This window comes from Bos grunniens, chromosome 11 (assembly GCF_055505025.1).
Source record: "Bos grunniens cultivar Pamir isolate PY7600 chromosome 11, Bosgru_T2T1.0, whole genome shotgun sequence".
NCBI lineage: Eukaryota > Metazoa > Chordata > Mammalia > Artiodactyla > Bovidae > Bos > Bos grunniens.
In genome coordinates, this window is record NC_141175.1 from 85,548,654 (window position 1) to 85,564,945 (window position 16,292).

General features: G+C 42.8%; 1 protein-coding gene across 3 annotated transcripts in view; it reads right to left on the reverse strand.

Annotated features, from left to right (window-relative positions):
• Positions 1 to 16,292, reverse strand: part of TMEM178A (transmembrane protein 178A) — a 103,650-nt gene that overhangs the window by 43,141 nt on the left and 44,217 nt on the right. The window contains exon 1 of one of the 3 annotated variants that reach the window (XM_086327355.1): positions 13,873 to 14,498. The exons of 1 other annotated variant lie outside the window; for it this stretch is intronic. In XM_086327355.1, coding sequence (XP_086183481.1) covers positions 13,873 to 14,272 — 400 coding nt within the window. In that variant the 5' untranslated portion in view covers positions 14,273 to 14,498. Of the gene's footprint in view, positions 1 to 13,872; positions 14,499 to 16,292 lie in introns of those variants that run through there. One more of the 3 variants, XM_086327352.1, reaches the window with a different exon arrangement.

Below are 16,292 nucleotides of genomic sequence, written 5' to 3' on the forward strand. Positions count from 1 at the left end.
TTAGCCATTTTAAAGCATGTAATATCTTGTTCTTTAGTACATTACCATTCCTACCATCTATCTCTAGAACTTTTCTATCCACCCCAAAGAAAATCCTATGAATCAGTCACTTCCCCATTCTTCCCTCCTATTTTTCTATCTCTATGGCTTATTCTGGATATTTCATATTCATGGAATCATATAATACTTTGCCTTTTGTGTCTGATTGCTTTCACTGAGCAAAGTATTTTCATGGTTCATCCATGCTGTGGCATGTATCAGTACATCATTCCTTTTTAATGTTCCATTATATAGATATAGCATATTTTCTTTAACCATTCATCAGCTCATGAACACTTGGGTTGTATCCACCTTTTGCCTATTTGGAACAGCACTGTTATGAATATTCATGTACAAGCTTTTGTTTGAGCCCCTGTTTTCCATTCTAGAGTATATTCCATTCTAGGATATATTGCTAGGAATGGAATTGCTGGATCAATTGGGTCAGTCTATTTTTACCTTATTGGGGAATCCATCAGACAGTGATTTTTAATCAAAGTAAAGGCATGGTAAGATTGTATTTCAGAAAGATAAATGAACTTGATAGATATTTAAAGAAACAAGATCTTAGAGGGTTGGTTCCCCAAAGATCTACCGAATAGTTGTTCATTTGCTCTTTCCTGCTTTCCTTTATTTCCTGCCTCTCCACTTGTTTTTTTTTTTTTTTTTTCTTTTTGAACCTGCAAATTGGCATGCAATCTGGTGGTCCTAAAATATGTCCTCCCACATACCTTGTGGCTCTACACCATCTTTTGAGGCTTCTGGGCTGAAATCCTGCTAGCTCAGCCCATCTGCAGTAGTTCAGATTGTTTTCTTGCTTTGTAATTCCTGCTGTAAAGAGGTATCAAGCTTTAATAAATAGGCCTCTCAGTTTCAAATAAGAGGTCCAAGAGGAACCCAGCAATTCCATGAGGAAAGGTGAAGTGCCCTGGAGTGTTGTGACTCGAACATTCCTGCTGAGACGCTTGAGCTTCATCTTAATACGCTCTCCCTCCATCCCACTCCAAACACAGAATTCCATGTTGCTGAACAACCACTTCCTTAGGTGACCTTCCAGGTTTGAACAACACTGACCTCATCAACCCAATGTGTATTAAATTTATAGCAACTGCACTATCAGATCTTAAGAGTGCATCAAAATTCTCTAAAATGTACAGTTCTGAAAATTTCACATTCCATTTTGTTAAGTGCAATTATGAAGAAGCCACCATAAAAACAACCATTCAGTCCCTGGGTTACTACAGATTAAAGAGTCACAAGCCAGCCTTTAGAAAAGCAAAGCACAGAGCTTTCAAGGTGCTTCAATATGCCCATGAAAAATAGAATATGCCTCTCCCAAATATGCCACTCTGATATAAGAATCATTTTGAGCTGAAGGCAATCGAGAAAAAGCAGATACAAGAAAAACTCTGCCCTTCTCCTACTTGCCTAAAAGCAGGACATAAATTTATAAAGGTGCTGCTTCCTTCTTCTACCAAGGATAGAAGTTAATTACCAGGGATAACTCTAGATTCTCATCGGTGAAGAGATGGTAGCAGAGGAATCTACATAACAATCCTTGCTAATTTCTAGCCCTGATTTACTACCAGTCTCTCCTAATATTTGCCTTCCCACAATCTGTCAGCCCTGGAAACTCAAAGTCCTTTTCCTTTGTCTTACCACTTCTCTAAAAATGTACTGTTTTTTCATTAAGATGCCATATAAACCTAAGTTCTAAACACCACTTTGAGCTACCAATCTCTGAGGGCTCCATATGCGTGATGCACACGTTAACTTCTGTTTTTCTCTCTTCATCTGTCTTTTATCAGTCAATTTACAGGAACTCAACCTGAGAATTTAACAAAGCTAGTGGAGGTGACAGAATTCTAGCTGAGCTATTTCAAATCCTAAAAGATGATGATGTGAAAGTGCTGCACTCAATATGCCAGCAAATTTGGAAAACTCAGCAGTGGCCACAGGACTGGAAAAGGTCAGTTTTCATTCCAATCGCAAAGAAGGGCAGTGCCAAACAATGTTCAAACTACTGCAAAATTGCTCTCATTTCACAAGCTAGCAAAATAATGCTCAAAATTCTCCAAGCTAGGCTTCAAAAGTATGTGAACTAAAAACTTTCAGATGTGCAAGCTGGATTTAGAAAAGGCAGAGGAATCAGAGATCAAATTGCCAACATCCGTTGGATCATCGAAAAAGCAAGAGAGTTCCAGAAAAACATCTACTTCTGCTTCATTGACTATGCTAAAGCCTTTGACTGTGTGGATCACAACAAACTGGAAAATTCTGAAAGAGATGGGAATACCAGACCACATTATCTGCCTTCTGAGAAACCTGTATGCAGGTCAAGAAACAACAGTTAGAACCAGACATGGAACAACAGACTGGTTCCAAATAGGGAAAGGAGTACATCAAGGCTGTATACTGTCACCTTGCTTATTTAACTTCTATGCAGAGTACATCATGCAAAATGCTGGGATGGATGAAGTGCAAGCTCGCATCAAAATTGCCAGGAGAAATATCAGTAACCTCAGATATTCAGATGACACCACCCTTATGGCAGAAAGTGAAGAACTAAAGAGCCTCTTGATGAAGATGAAAGAAGAGAGGGAAAAACTGGCTTAAAACTCAACATTCAGAAAACTAAGATCATGGCATCCGGTCCCATTACTTCATGACAAATAGATGGGGGGGGTGGGGAATGGAAACAGTGACAGACTTTATTTTCTTGGGCTCCAAAATCACTGCAGATGGTGACTGCAGCCATGAAATTAAAAGACATTTGCTCCTTGGAAGAAAAGCTATGACAAACCTAGACACTGTAGTAAAAAGCAGAGACATCACTTTGCCAACAAAGGTCCATACAGTCAAAGCTATGGTTTTTCCAGTAATCGTGTATGGATATGAAAGCTGGACCATAAAGAAGACTGACCACCGAAAAAATGATGCTTTCCAACTGTGGTGCTGGAGAAGACTCTTCAGAGTCCCTTGGACTGCAAGAAGATCAAACCAATTAATCCTAAAGGAAGTCAGTCCTGAATATTCATTGGAAGGACTGATGCTGAAGGTGAAACTCCAACACTTTGGCCACCTGATGCGAAGAGCCGACTCATTAGAAAAGATTCTGATGCTGGGAAAGATTGAAGGCAGGAGGAGAAGGGGATGACAGAAGATGAGATGGTTGGATGGCATCACCAACACAATGGACATGAGTTTGAGTAAGCTCCAGGAGATGGCGATGGACAGGAAAGCCTGGCGTGCTGCAGTCCATGGGGTCACAAAGAGTTGGACACAACTGAGCAACTGAACAACAATCACAATCTGAGAATTTAGGGATATAGAGGAAAAAGATGTTCTTTTACTTCCCTATTCCCATCAGGGTAGGTTGTAGAGAGGGCATGTGGTAAATCTGGAAGCACCAGCAAGAAACTGGGTTCTCTCAGCCCTGTTCTCCCTATGGAACGATCGCAGGTAGGACTGGACCACTGTCTGGATTTCAAGCTGCAGCAGCACTAAAGCAGCCACACTTCCTTTAGCTAACAGTAGCCAGACTTGGTTCAGGTATCAGGCAGGCAAGTGCCTCCTGGGGACACTGAAATCTTAGCCTCTGTCATGAGAAGCTTGATTGGTCTAAGGGGCTCATTCTAATTCCATTCAATTCACTGGGGATTGGTTTAGGAATGGTCATGTGACATAATTCTAACCAATGGTGTCTGTGGGAAATCTGGGAGACTTCCGGGGCATTACATTCATTCTAAGAATGTTTAGGGGAAAAGGGGCATGGCCTCTCTCCTGCTTTAGCCTTTGAACTACTGTTGTATAAGGAAGTGACCATCAGTCCTGCTGGTGACCAGGAAGAGACAAGCCTGAAGGCAAAGTTGCCCATGCTGCAACAACTAAAGCCCAACAGAATTCAATCTTCAATTGACCAGCCTAGGTACAGGCTTCCTCTGGACTTCTTGTTATGGGAGAAAACACATTTTTCTTGTAGGTTAAGTCATTTTTATCTGGGTTTTCTATTATTTAGCTCTAAAAGATCTTTAGTAAACCTTACACAAGTGGATAAATGTTTATCAAGCATTTTATTAATAGCATTTTAAAAAATTAGACTTACAACCAAAATTATAATGTTTCATACCTGACCTTTTCAGGAATTAAAAACTCCAGAAACCTACATATATGGGACAATACTTAGCCGGGGGATGGGGGAGGAATAGGTCTGCCATTTTAACCTACAAATAGAACAGGAAGAGTGCTAAAACAAGAACCGTGTGATAATTGAAAAAATAAAAACATGCTCTAAAAAACACCCATGCCACAAATTTCCAAAATGAAAATCTGGGGCATATTAGTAAGGAACATTCAATTTCCCCCATGGCCCATTCAAATGTGACTGCAGAATCATCTGTATATGGGTTTACTGAATAGTAAACTCTGTTTAATGCCTCTCAGGGTCTCTCAGACAGATTTATTTCAATAACTCTGTTACACTTGGAGGGCAAACAAAACTATGACCTTTTATGATTCCTCCTGTCATTTTGTTTTTAACTTTCTCAAATCAAGTGTGTTGGGATGGGTTCAGAAGACTAACAGGTAATGAGTTCTTAATAAAGTTCCCAATTTCCAAATCAGAGATGGTGCCTGGGGACGACTTTGGGAGATTGAAGTGCACGTGCTCACTGTATCCATCAGCTTCCTGTACAAGCCTCACTCCTAAAAAATACACAAACCGGATAAAGCCTCCACTCCCACAGCCAATCAGACTGCTTTCTCTAAGTTTCTTCTACATAAGATGAAAGGACCTCCCCCGTGCAAAAGCTAGAGTCTATTTTATAAATTAAAACTTATTTGAGATTTTGCTGATAACAACATTCCCTCCTTCACAGACATTCTAAAAACACTTTCTGAGCAAAAAACAGAGAGTTAGAGCTGGTGTGCCAGGAATTACATGTAATGGGCAGAAGTGTGCAGCGCACAAGAAAATTCTCTCTCACGGCATCATAGTAAAAAAACTGGGTGAGGATCACAGTCAAAGTTCCTTTCAACTCTATGAATCTTTAATTCAACATGTGCTTACCCATTTTCCTCCAACCAATTTGAGTTTCTTTCAGAAACAAAAGGTAACCCTTGAGAAAAAAAAGGAAAGAAATACATGACTTTGATGCTTCTTCAGCAGACATTTCTGGCTGGATTCTATCTTCTACTGCTGAATAGTAAGCGATTTCCTTGTGCCTTTTTGGTTTTGTTTCTTTCAAAAAACTGAACAAAAAGACAATATTTTTCAGAAACGTTCTTATCGGCAGTCACTGTCGCTTCTTCTGCCACTTGAATTCAGCCTAGCTCTTTCTTTCTCTAGTATTTGTTAGTTTTAGCTTGTTTCAACCAACATTTTCATTGTCTGAACATCAAAGTTTCCCTAAAATGCTAAGGATCAAACTAAAATGCTAAGGATCCCTAGATGCTAAGGATCAAACCCCCGGGAATAAGTGACTAAGTATTAGTGGCATGAAGCAAATACTGAATTTTGACAAAGACTCCATTACTGCCCTTGGCCATTATATTTTTAGTTTCTCCTCTCCTACAGTTTATCTTCTGCTGAGTCAAATTGTTGCTCTGATGATCAGTTTCATAATCTTTCAATTCCATGACAAGTGATCAATTCTGTTGTTTTTCAGGATAACTTCCTTAAATACCATTTAATGGGATGCCCATGCTAAAAATTCCATGACAACTATAAACATTACTGTAAGGAGTTTTCAAAACTGTGAGAACATAAGGAACGTCATTCAAACTCAAATTAACCAAAAGCCCCAGCCCACCTCCTCAGACCCTCTTCCTCACTACTGAGGGTGTCCTTAGAGACAGCAAAACCTCACAGGGCAGGGACACAGCACCCACGTGTTTCACTAAGCAGCCTCTTATTTTCAAAAGCATTTCTTTTCAACACTCAGTAACATTTGCTGACTGATTTCTGAATGAAGCAAATGCTTACATCCCCCACACCAAATAAAAATTCCCTAAAATATAGGCAAAAGAGATCCAAGTCACATACAGCCTCCTACCCCTACCCCCACCCTCACTCTCTCAATCTTGCCAGTTAAAGACCCTAGGAATATACGTCAGTGTCCTCTGGCATGGCAGATGGAAGCATCAGTGTTGATTTACAGTTGAGGGACCTATTTAAAGGGACACTAAAGCCTTCTGGATTATCTATACATTCAAAATTTCTCACATATTTCTGGAATCACTTCCCTGTCTACCTGTATGGTATTAAACAACCTGGTGGAACCAGAAGGAAACAGATAACATCCTTTTGGTCCTTAGAGGAAAAAGGAGTTGATTAATTTTTTTCCCATGAACGAAACACTTAAAAGTCTGAACACTGGGGGACATCCAGCAAGTTGTAGAAATAATTCAGCATGTCTTCAGTCAGTCAAGATAACAGAAACTGAAATATGGTGTGTATTGTTCCCCTTTTTTCACTTGCTAATGCATTTCCTGATGGGTGTCCCCATGACATTATTGTTTGGTCTGCAATCAGCTTATCTGGCTGAGTTACAAGAAAGATGGAGTGCAGCCTGGAGTTTCCTGGTACTCTACAGCAAACAAAGGCTGTCAGCTTCGTGATGGCTGATGCGGACTCTCTCGGGCTCCAAGAAGTTCAGTTACATCCTTTTAGTTAAAACTTGCAATAAAACAGATTAATCACTGCAATCACTTTTAACTGCAGGGAAGCACTATAAGAAAGTGAAAAATAAATAAATAAACCAGCATCAGTTTTACCAGGTTTTGAAGATAAGGTCCATTTTCTACTGTCAGATGCCTTTATTTTGATAAAAATCTTTACAACCAGTTGTGCAAAGCTTTAGACAATAGTAATGGTATGCTGTTTTTAAAATACATATATATGTGTGTATATATATATATATATAAATTGTAGAAAAAACTAATTTGTTACACATAAAGCAAGTCTACAGGGTTAAGATGATCTTGTCTGAATTGCCCCCAAATTACTGAGCTAATGTTTTACTCCAAAGGAGACACATTTACTACTTGTACTATTTGCCAAACCTCCAGCTTAGTTGTTTTCAACTTTTTCCTTCCATCTCACCAGTTGCTTCTGCAAGGGACAGGGAAGTGAAGGGGATGACCAAATCAGATTATTTTTACTCTTTTAACCAGAAAATAATACAGGAAAATAGGCCTCAGACAGTCAGTCACATAATAGAGTATCAAAGAAGGACAATGGAATCTCTCTGAAAGATAAGATGGACACAAGAAAGATGGGCTTAAGGACACTGCCAACCTGATGTTACAGCTTGCTTGTAAGCTGGCAGAGGTCACAGCTCAGTTACCTGGGGTATACTGCACTGCAGGTATACTCAAAGAGGAAAGGAGGGTTCGTTCTTGGTAACTGTTGGGAAAACCCTAGGACCAGCCTAAATTCCTTCAATGTGGCCACTCACCATCGTTTCCCATTTACCATTGACACTGGGCGTCTCAGTTACTCCCTCAATGAAATGTAACTCCCGGATGCTCCCCCAACAAAAGCTATCTTCTCTTGCAATCAAGAACACTTGGAATTATGAGTAGTCTGCCTGATGGGGTTTAAGGGCTCTTTCTGAGCTTTGAAGAGAAATCAGGAGTTAAGAAAAAAAATCGCAGCAACTCTAGTATGATTGGATGTGAATGTTCTATGGCATAGCAAAAAACTCTTCTGTTGTTCCCCTCAAGGTCATTGCTAAATGTAATCCATGAGACACGGTAGATACAAATGTCATTGACTCTTGCAATTTTGATCACAAACCACTTAAAGCACCATCCACTTTTGTGTTTATGAATCACTATTAAAAGGTGACTTCTCTGTGCAGATGGAAAGAATAGAAGCAAATGTCGTTTTTTGATATCAGAGAGGCAAGTGAGAATTTAATTTCTATGCAAGATAACTTTCAGGAGTGTTATCAATAGAATGTGTTGAAGCATAGGATATCACACTCAGGTATGTTCAGCCCCAAGACACTGCAGCACAAATCTACAAATCTAGTCATTAAGAGCTGTGTAATATGAGCTAGCACTTGTTTAATCATAAAGTCGCAGGTAATACTGTTTCATGTCAGAAATGATACAGAAATAAAATGCATCTTCTTCTCTCGCCTGTGCACGATGAATATGTGATACAATGGTGCTGGGAGACCCACCACAGAGGTCAGGCACGATAGTAAAGGAACGATCCATCTTCTGCCCAGACGAGAAACCCGGGCTTTGCTGATGGGCAATGAGAGAAGCAGTCTTCCAAGAGAAAGGGGGATATGCCAGGCGGTACATAAGCAGTCCTCTCATGTACCCCCCGGAACATAGATAAACTTTTTTTCTATTTATTAATATTACCCCATCCCTTCAAAGTTTGTGTTCATTCATGTTTCATGATGAAGTTTGCTTGGTTTTCCACACAAGTGTACAAAAAAACAAATGAAATTTTTGGACAAGCCAATATATTTCAGTACAGAGTGTGCTGCTGCTGCTGCTGCTAAGTCACTTCAGTCGTGTCCGACTCTGTGTGATCCCATAGATGGCAGCCCACCAGGCTCCCTTGTCCCTGGGATTCTCCAGGCAAAAACACCGGAGTGGGTTGCCATTTCCTTCTCCAATGCATGAAAGTGAAAGGTGAACAGAGTGTGCAAGCATATTCAAATGCTCAGTCATGTTTGACTCTTTGCGACCCCTTGCACTGTAGTCGGCCAGGTGCCTCTGTCCATTGGATTATCTCGGCAAGAATACTGAAGTAGGTTGCCATTTCCTCCTCCAAGAGATTTTCCCCACCCAGGAATCAAACCCATGTCTCCTGCAGCTCCTGCCTTGGCAGGCGGATTCTTTACCACTGCATCATCTGGGAAGCCCATGTAAGTACAGTTCCTGTATCTAATTTTTAAATAAAAAAATATAAATTACATAGAGTGGGGTTTAAAACCGTTTCAGAGACCACTGCCTTGAGAAATAGAGAGAGAAAAAGGAAGTCTTAATGATATCCCTAGCACCACCAAAACTGAAGAATCCCTTTGCCAGCAGCATCTTCTGGTCCAAGAGAAGGTCCGAGAACAATGTGTAAACTAATGGGTCAGGAAGGAGAAACAGTGCTCGCCTCCCAGATTTCCCAGATACATCTGCTCTTGGGAGATAATTATTCTAACACAAATGATACTTTGGTCTACAAATGAGCTGGAGAAAATCATCAATCTATTTTTGTGTCAGGTAGAACTTGGTGGGTCCTGTACAGACTATTAATTTCATGGAAAATAAGCCAACAGGGAAAACAGATAAATCATTAGCAGAGTGAGGAAGAGACCCAATAAATGCCTACCAATCCTCCTACTTTCTCTTTCTTGCAGAGAGTAAAATGACAAAGTATTTATGTCCCACTGTCTTTGATATCTCTGTTTATCTCATTAAAGGAAAAATGCTTCTGAAACCGCAAGGACATATTCTATTTCAAGTTTTAAGAATTCAATCCCAAATGATTTATACAAGTGAGCAATATGACTACAGAATCGTAATCTTCACATTTCTAAAATTCTATCATTCTTAACTTCATAAAAACAGAACACTACCACATTCATTTCCCTTTTGTTTATTGCAGGCAATATATAATATTAGGATTCAGTTTACATAAACAAGGAACATATATTTGAAAAGTAGTGTGGATTGTTTTTAATGAAAATTTTTAATTAAAATTTTTTTTCAGTTAAACTTAAGGCTAGTAAGAACAGTTGGCACTTTTGATATCATTTCAATGACTAATCCCTACTCAAAATTAATTTCTCCAAAGTTCCATATAATGTATTCACAAGACTCATCAGTGTTTATTTATTAAAGTCAGTGTTTTCAGTAACTGAAAGAAGCATTATAGAATGTTTCCAACTGAGTCTCTTTCCATCTGTCCTTCTATTTTACTGTTCATCAAGTAGTTTAAACATAAGAATTGCACTGGGAACAGAATGCCTGGGTGTCACCCGAAGGCTCCGGCTCTCCATCACTTTGCAGTGTACTTTCTGTCATTTACCTACCAGTGCTAGCAGCCTGCCCAAAGTGTTTATCCCACAGCCTACTAAAAGTAGTTATTCTATAACCTACTAGAAAATAACTACAGTACTTGATAGCAACTCCATCAGGGCAGGTGTTTTTATCCATTTTTTTCACTTCTGTATTTTCTATTTTTTGAAGTGAAAGTGAAAGTCACTCAGTAGTGTCCAACTCTTTGCGACCCCAGGGACTATACAGTCCATGGAATTCTCCAGGCCAGAATTCTGAAGTGGGTAGCCATTCCCTTCTCCAGGGGATCTTCCCAATCCAGGGATTGAACCCAGGTCTCCTGCATTGCAGGCGGATTCTTTACCAGCTCAGCCACGAAGGAAGTCAAATTGTCTATACATAGAACAATACCTGACATTCAATACATGTTTATAAAGTAAATAAATTGGGTGAATGGTGGAAAAAAAGAATCTATCTTTAGGTCACCTCCTCTCATTTCCTGGGCTCTGTACAGAATTCATGCCACCTGCCTTCCTGGCTTTCTTTTATACATAAAGGCTTCTTTCCAATGTGGTATTCCCAGGGGCACAGAGGGGCCTGAGGCCCTCCTCTTTAAACCCATTCTTTCAAGTTTCTACCACAAGGCTTCTTTAACTGTTCTAGCCCTCCTGCTGCTGGATGGACGATGATTAATTTGCAAACTTACCAGAATCTGTCTTTACTTTGAACAGCAAAGCTTTGTTAGCAACAAGAGTTAGCTGCAAGAAGGATCTACAAGGAACAGTTAGTCAACTGACCAACTCAAATACGAAAGAACTCTCACATGTGTAGCTGAAATCTTCCTAATATTAACTGATGAAATAACAGGGTTTTGATGGGCATTTATTTCTATAATGCAGGGCAAACTTAATATCTCTATAGCATTTGTAAGTTCCCATGTTATCCCAGTGGGCAAGATAGTAAAATGTGGATTAGTCAATATAGTAAGAGGACTTGGTGCTGGAAAATCTATATTCAAATTGTGTTGGGGACTGGTCCTTCCTCAGCCTAAGACAGTAGCATCGAGTTCTAGTCTTGGTCCTTAATGGGTTTATCAATAACTTTACCTCCACTCTGACTGAAGGTCCTGGTTGGAGGTCCAATCTAGACCTTCAAGGGTCACTCTGGGCTAAAAGTAAACTAGAATCACAATGAAAGGGTGACATTCAGAGTTTGACAATTTTCCTAAATACCTGTACAAATACCAAATACCAAATCAAATACCAAAACAAAAGTAATGTTTACCTAATAGAGGTGTCAAAAATCATCTGTTCAAACTATTCTTGGAATCACAGAATTTTAAAGCTATTCATTTCACCCATTCATTTCACAGATGATAAATCTGAGATCCAAAAGAGTTATGTAAGTAGCCCAAGGTAGATGGGGAGCAATATTGAAAGTATTGCAGGCCCTTTTGGCCATCTCCCAAATAACAAATTATGATCCTACAGTGTACTGAATGTCATTTCTCCAAACTCTTCATGTCTTAATAATGGCAGCTCGTTAACTTCCTAGGAAGCTAAATTTACATTGCTATTAGTATAACAATGACAGATTTCAGAACTACAAAAAAAATCCCCTAAAAGATACTGAGCCTTCCTACAAGGAACAAGAAAACTGAGGACCAAGGAGGCCTGGACTTGTTGGAGGAAACACTGAGATTTAGTGGTATGGGCAACAATGGAGCCCAGGTCTTCTGATGACAACCTAGAACTCTTTAGTATTCCACACAAGGAATTAGCTAAACACCATCAATATTACAAAGCTGAGATCATTTTAATCTAAACTTGTGTTTATGATGAGAAAACTGTAATTCTTGAACTAGTACACAAGTTCCATCTTATGGAAGTGCTAGGGTGGACAACCATGCCAGAAGGATGTAGAAGGGATTTCAAACAATAGGTGGGAGGTTGGACTGAATGACGTCTAAAGTCCCTTCAGCCTCTAGGATTATTGGATTCTGAACTTCCCAGGAGCTGAACACCTCAGCTAGCCAGGGCGGATGAGGAGGTGGGGAACGTGCAAGAGTCCTGAGGGGCATACTCTCCTGCCCTTGGATTGAATGAACTCTACCCTGCTGTTTCAGGCATTATTACATATCCAATTTACATGCAATCAAATACCCTAGGCACAGGAAGAGTGTAAGGAAATGCAGCTCTGTTGTTCATTCCCAAAGACAGACTTCACTGCTTAGCTTTCAAAACTGCCTTGCCTAAATGAGCATTCCATAACTGAGCTTCCACTTTGAGCTTTTACAGTTTGCTCATGTACTTTGCTACTATCAACATTAATTATGCAGCATCTTCATGAGGAGAAACCAGATTTGGATGTGAGGTAGGAGAGGAAAGAATAAAGCGCAGTTTCCAAAAGAAGGTTATTGTATCTGCTCCCTGCTCCCCAAAGCACTGGAGTCCTTCCACCACAGACAGATTTCAGATGGCAGTCCCCAGCTGAGCTAGCCATGGGAAGGAGGAAGTTGACATGTTTGAGAAATGAGGAATACGCCAACTAAGAAGACTCTGAGGCCAATATGTTATTAACTCCCTCCTTTCTATGTAATTCCATTCCAAACCAGAATTCAACACAAATCTGCTTCTTTGCTTTCCTGAATGGCTACTAAAAATGTAGATGTACCGATTTTATACGTCTTCTTTTTTCTTTTGCAATAATGAGTTCCAGGGAAGAACGTAGGGTGTTTTTTGTTTTTTGTTTTTTTCGTCTCAGAGAAAAAGAATTTATCATAAGGGTCAAGCTCTGACAGCTAGAAGAAAGCTTCAGCAATAGGACTGTCACACTGAATGAGATTACAAAAAATAAATAAATAAATAAATTCAATGGATCCAACACGCATGGGAGCCAGGTATCGTCTAGACTTCAAAGAGCAAACTGATGTTCTACAACTCAGTGTCAAATAACAAAACAGCAACAAAACAGCCTAACAAGGTATCAAAATCTGAGAGGGTGATTCTGTAGAGACTCTGTGTGCAAATACAAAAAGCTCTACTTTAAAACGCTTGGGCAGGCTTTCCACTCTGCTTGCCCTGAACTGAGGATGGTGTGCCCAGTCATTAGGAGGAAGGCTGCAAAACAGTCGATGTCCTAGCTGCACTCAGCTGCCTCCACCAGGGCATTACTGTCGTCTGAGGTCTAACCCAAAGGAACCCCGCACTTCAGGGTTTAGAGGAAGGTTCCTCCAGCCTCCTGAGCTCCCCATTAGCCGGTCAGACTGGCATGACCACATCAGTCCCGTCTGCTACCAACATTAAAGCAGGACAAGAATAAAGCCCTTTCCTCCTCTTCTGAGATTTGCACCACTTTTCTTCCAAAGGTATTTCTAAAAGGAAAGCACAACTTGAGGGAAGGAGTCCAGCTGGGCAAGGTCGGGTCTTTTTGAGGATTCCCTTCCTCGCCAGCGGCAATCGACACATGCATTCCAAGTCGGGCAGGTGTACAAAGAGAGCGAAGGACGAGAGAGAGAAGAGGGGGAGGAAGGAGGTCGAGGAAGGAAAGGAGAGGTGAAGGGCTGAAGGGACTTGAGGGAAGAGAGGGAAAGGAAGAGGATGAAGAGGAAAGAAGAGTCGGGGAAAGAAGAGCCAGAGAGAAGGGAGGGACGGGAGAAAGAAAGGGAGACGGATAAAGAAAGGAGGCAGCGGGGAAGACGAAAGAGTGTGCCGGGGACGCGGCGGGGAGGCGGCTGTGGGGACCGGAGCCCCTGGGGAGTCACGAGCTGCGCTCCGCGAGCGGGCGCCTGGGGCGCAGGGCGCGCCCGGCGCTCACCTTTCAGGATGAGGGTGTCGATGTCCCGGTCGATGCCCAGGAAGTAGCACTTCCTCCAGAGGCCCGAGTAGGTGGCAAAGAGTGGCCGGCCGCACTCGGCGTCCAGCCCGCCGAGCCCCAGCAGCGAGCGCCAAGACTCGGGGTCGGCGCGCCCTGGGCCGCCCGGGAGCAGCCGGCGCCCCAGTGGGGGCGAGTCCCGCAGCGGCAGGTGCGACAGCGGCATCAGGCGGTTCTTCTGGTCCGGGGGGTCGGCGCCCGCGCGGCTGCGCTCGCAGCTCTCCTTGTGGCGCCGGGGGTCGGTCTCGTACCAGTGGTCGGTGAAGATGGCCGTGACCAGCAGCCCCAGGGAGCAGAGGCTGAGGCCGAGGCTGAGCGCCGTGACGAGTGCCCGCGGCTCCATGGCTGCTCGCCCCGCCGCCAGTGGGCCCGCGCGCCGCCGCCAGACACAATGCACTTGGCCTCGGCTCGCTCCGCTCTCTCTCCCGCGCTCCCCCACCTGCCCCCTGCCGCCCGCGGCCTCCGGCTCCCGGCCCGGCGCGCTCCCTCCTCGGCTCCCTCCGACCGCGCGCCCGCCTCCTCCCGGGCCCGCCGCTCCGCGCCACCCCGAGCCTCGAGCACTTTCTCGCTGCCCCCAACCCCGCTTTCACCGCCGCTCCCGCAGCCCCTTCCCCTCCCTCTCGGAGCCCCCCACCCTTCTCACCCCTAGCTGTCCACACCGCCTGATCGATCAATCCTTCCGCCCTGCCCTCCCGCGACTCCTCTTCCTTTCCGAATCCCTCTCCTCGCCCTCACTTTTCCCTTGTCTCCTCCTCTCTCCCCTTCACCCAGTCCCTACTTTGCCCCTACTTTTCTTCAACTCGTCCTCCCTCTTCTTCGTCCCTGTCTCCCCGCTCTTGTCCCTTTCTGTCCCTGCCCTGGCCGCGACGCTTCTCCCCAGCTACCCACGAGCGCTCAGCCGTCCTCTCCCCTCCGACGACCTGAAAAGACATCCACCCACATCAGACTCAGTCTTGTCACTTGTCCAAGTTGATGTTGATCAGTGTCCCGTTTTGTAACCAGAAGCGAATCCCATCTGGGTCTGGCTGCACGGTGATACTTAACTCAGGAATCTCGATCTGGAGCGGAAGCCGAAGACCCTTTCTCCCTTCTCCAAAGAACGCAGCCTCTCAGACCCCTTCTCCCTTCTCCGAAGAACGCAGCCTCTCAGACCCCTGGGCGGCTCTGTCACCCTGCCATCCCCCGCTTTCCCTCTCCCTCCCCCACGGCAACCTCTCAGCGCTCTGTCCGCTCCAGACCCTCTTCTGAAAGAAAAGACACCGAGTGTCACTAGAGCGATGGACCAATGGCCAGAGATTTTTCTCCCACTCCAGCCTGCTCAGAGATGGACTTCTTTTTCGTCGACCACCTCCATCCCCCGCTGGAATGACGGCCTCCTGGAATTTCTACTAGTCTATAGTGTTCAATAAGCCCTTGCAATGGCACCTGGTCTGTGAGGTGATTCTTGTCCTTAAATAAAGAAAGTCCTTAGTAATAAATAAAGGGAATTTTTTTTTTTTTTTTCCTCCTGTGCAACTTAGATGGGCTAGGAGGGTCAACAGCGTAGCAATACTATACACCAAAGTCAACATCTCAGCTTGCTTCTGTTTTCTAGGGCACTCAGAGGTATTAATTGAGAAAAGCTGGCAGATTCACATTTTCTAAAATGAGGAAACCTTAGGACTCAGGGTCCTGAAAGAGTTAATCGCTGTGTTGTGTGGAATCTGATAATAGAGGAGCAATACCCTCCTGCCACTTAATGCCCAGGAGGCCACATCACAGACAGAAAACCATGCTGCGGGAGCCCAAGGATACCAAGTTTTGTATTCTTTTGCTATATTAATGATCAAAAGATGATGAGGCATTCATTAGATGCTAAATGTCATTACTCCATGATTTAATGGGACTTATTAATTACTGCCCCACATCAGTTGGTATGAATATGATTTATATATTTCCTCTGAAATGACATCTGTAAAGGTGGTATAAGAATCTTTCTGGGATTTGTTTTCATTGTTGTTTGTACTCAGCATCTTCAGAGGGTATATTGCCCATGAAGACTGTGTACCTCCCTTCACAGATAGATCATTGGAGCAAATCTTTCAGTCATATTGGGCACCCCCTGCCTATTTCTGCTGACCTGACAATGTGAATTATTACTTGGATTGTCTCAGCAAGATCTATGGTGAGCTTCAGTCTAATTAAGAAAGACAAAGAATTATAATTTTAGTGTTCCTCTCACCTATAAGCTTTTCCTTAACAGGAAATGCTAAGCTCATCAGAGGAGTCTTATCTGGATTTACACAAAAAAATGATGAGTCTTAGAAGCTTGCTTTTATTTATACTCTATAATATGTGTAAAATCCTCGATCTTTATGGATACA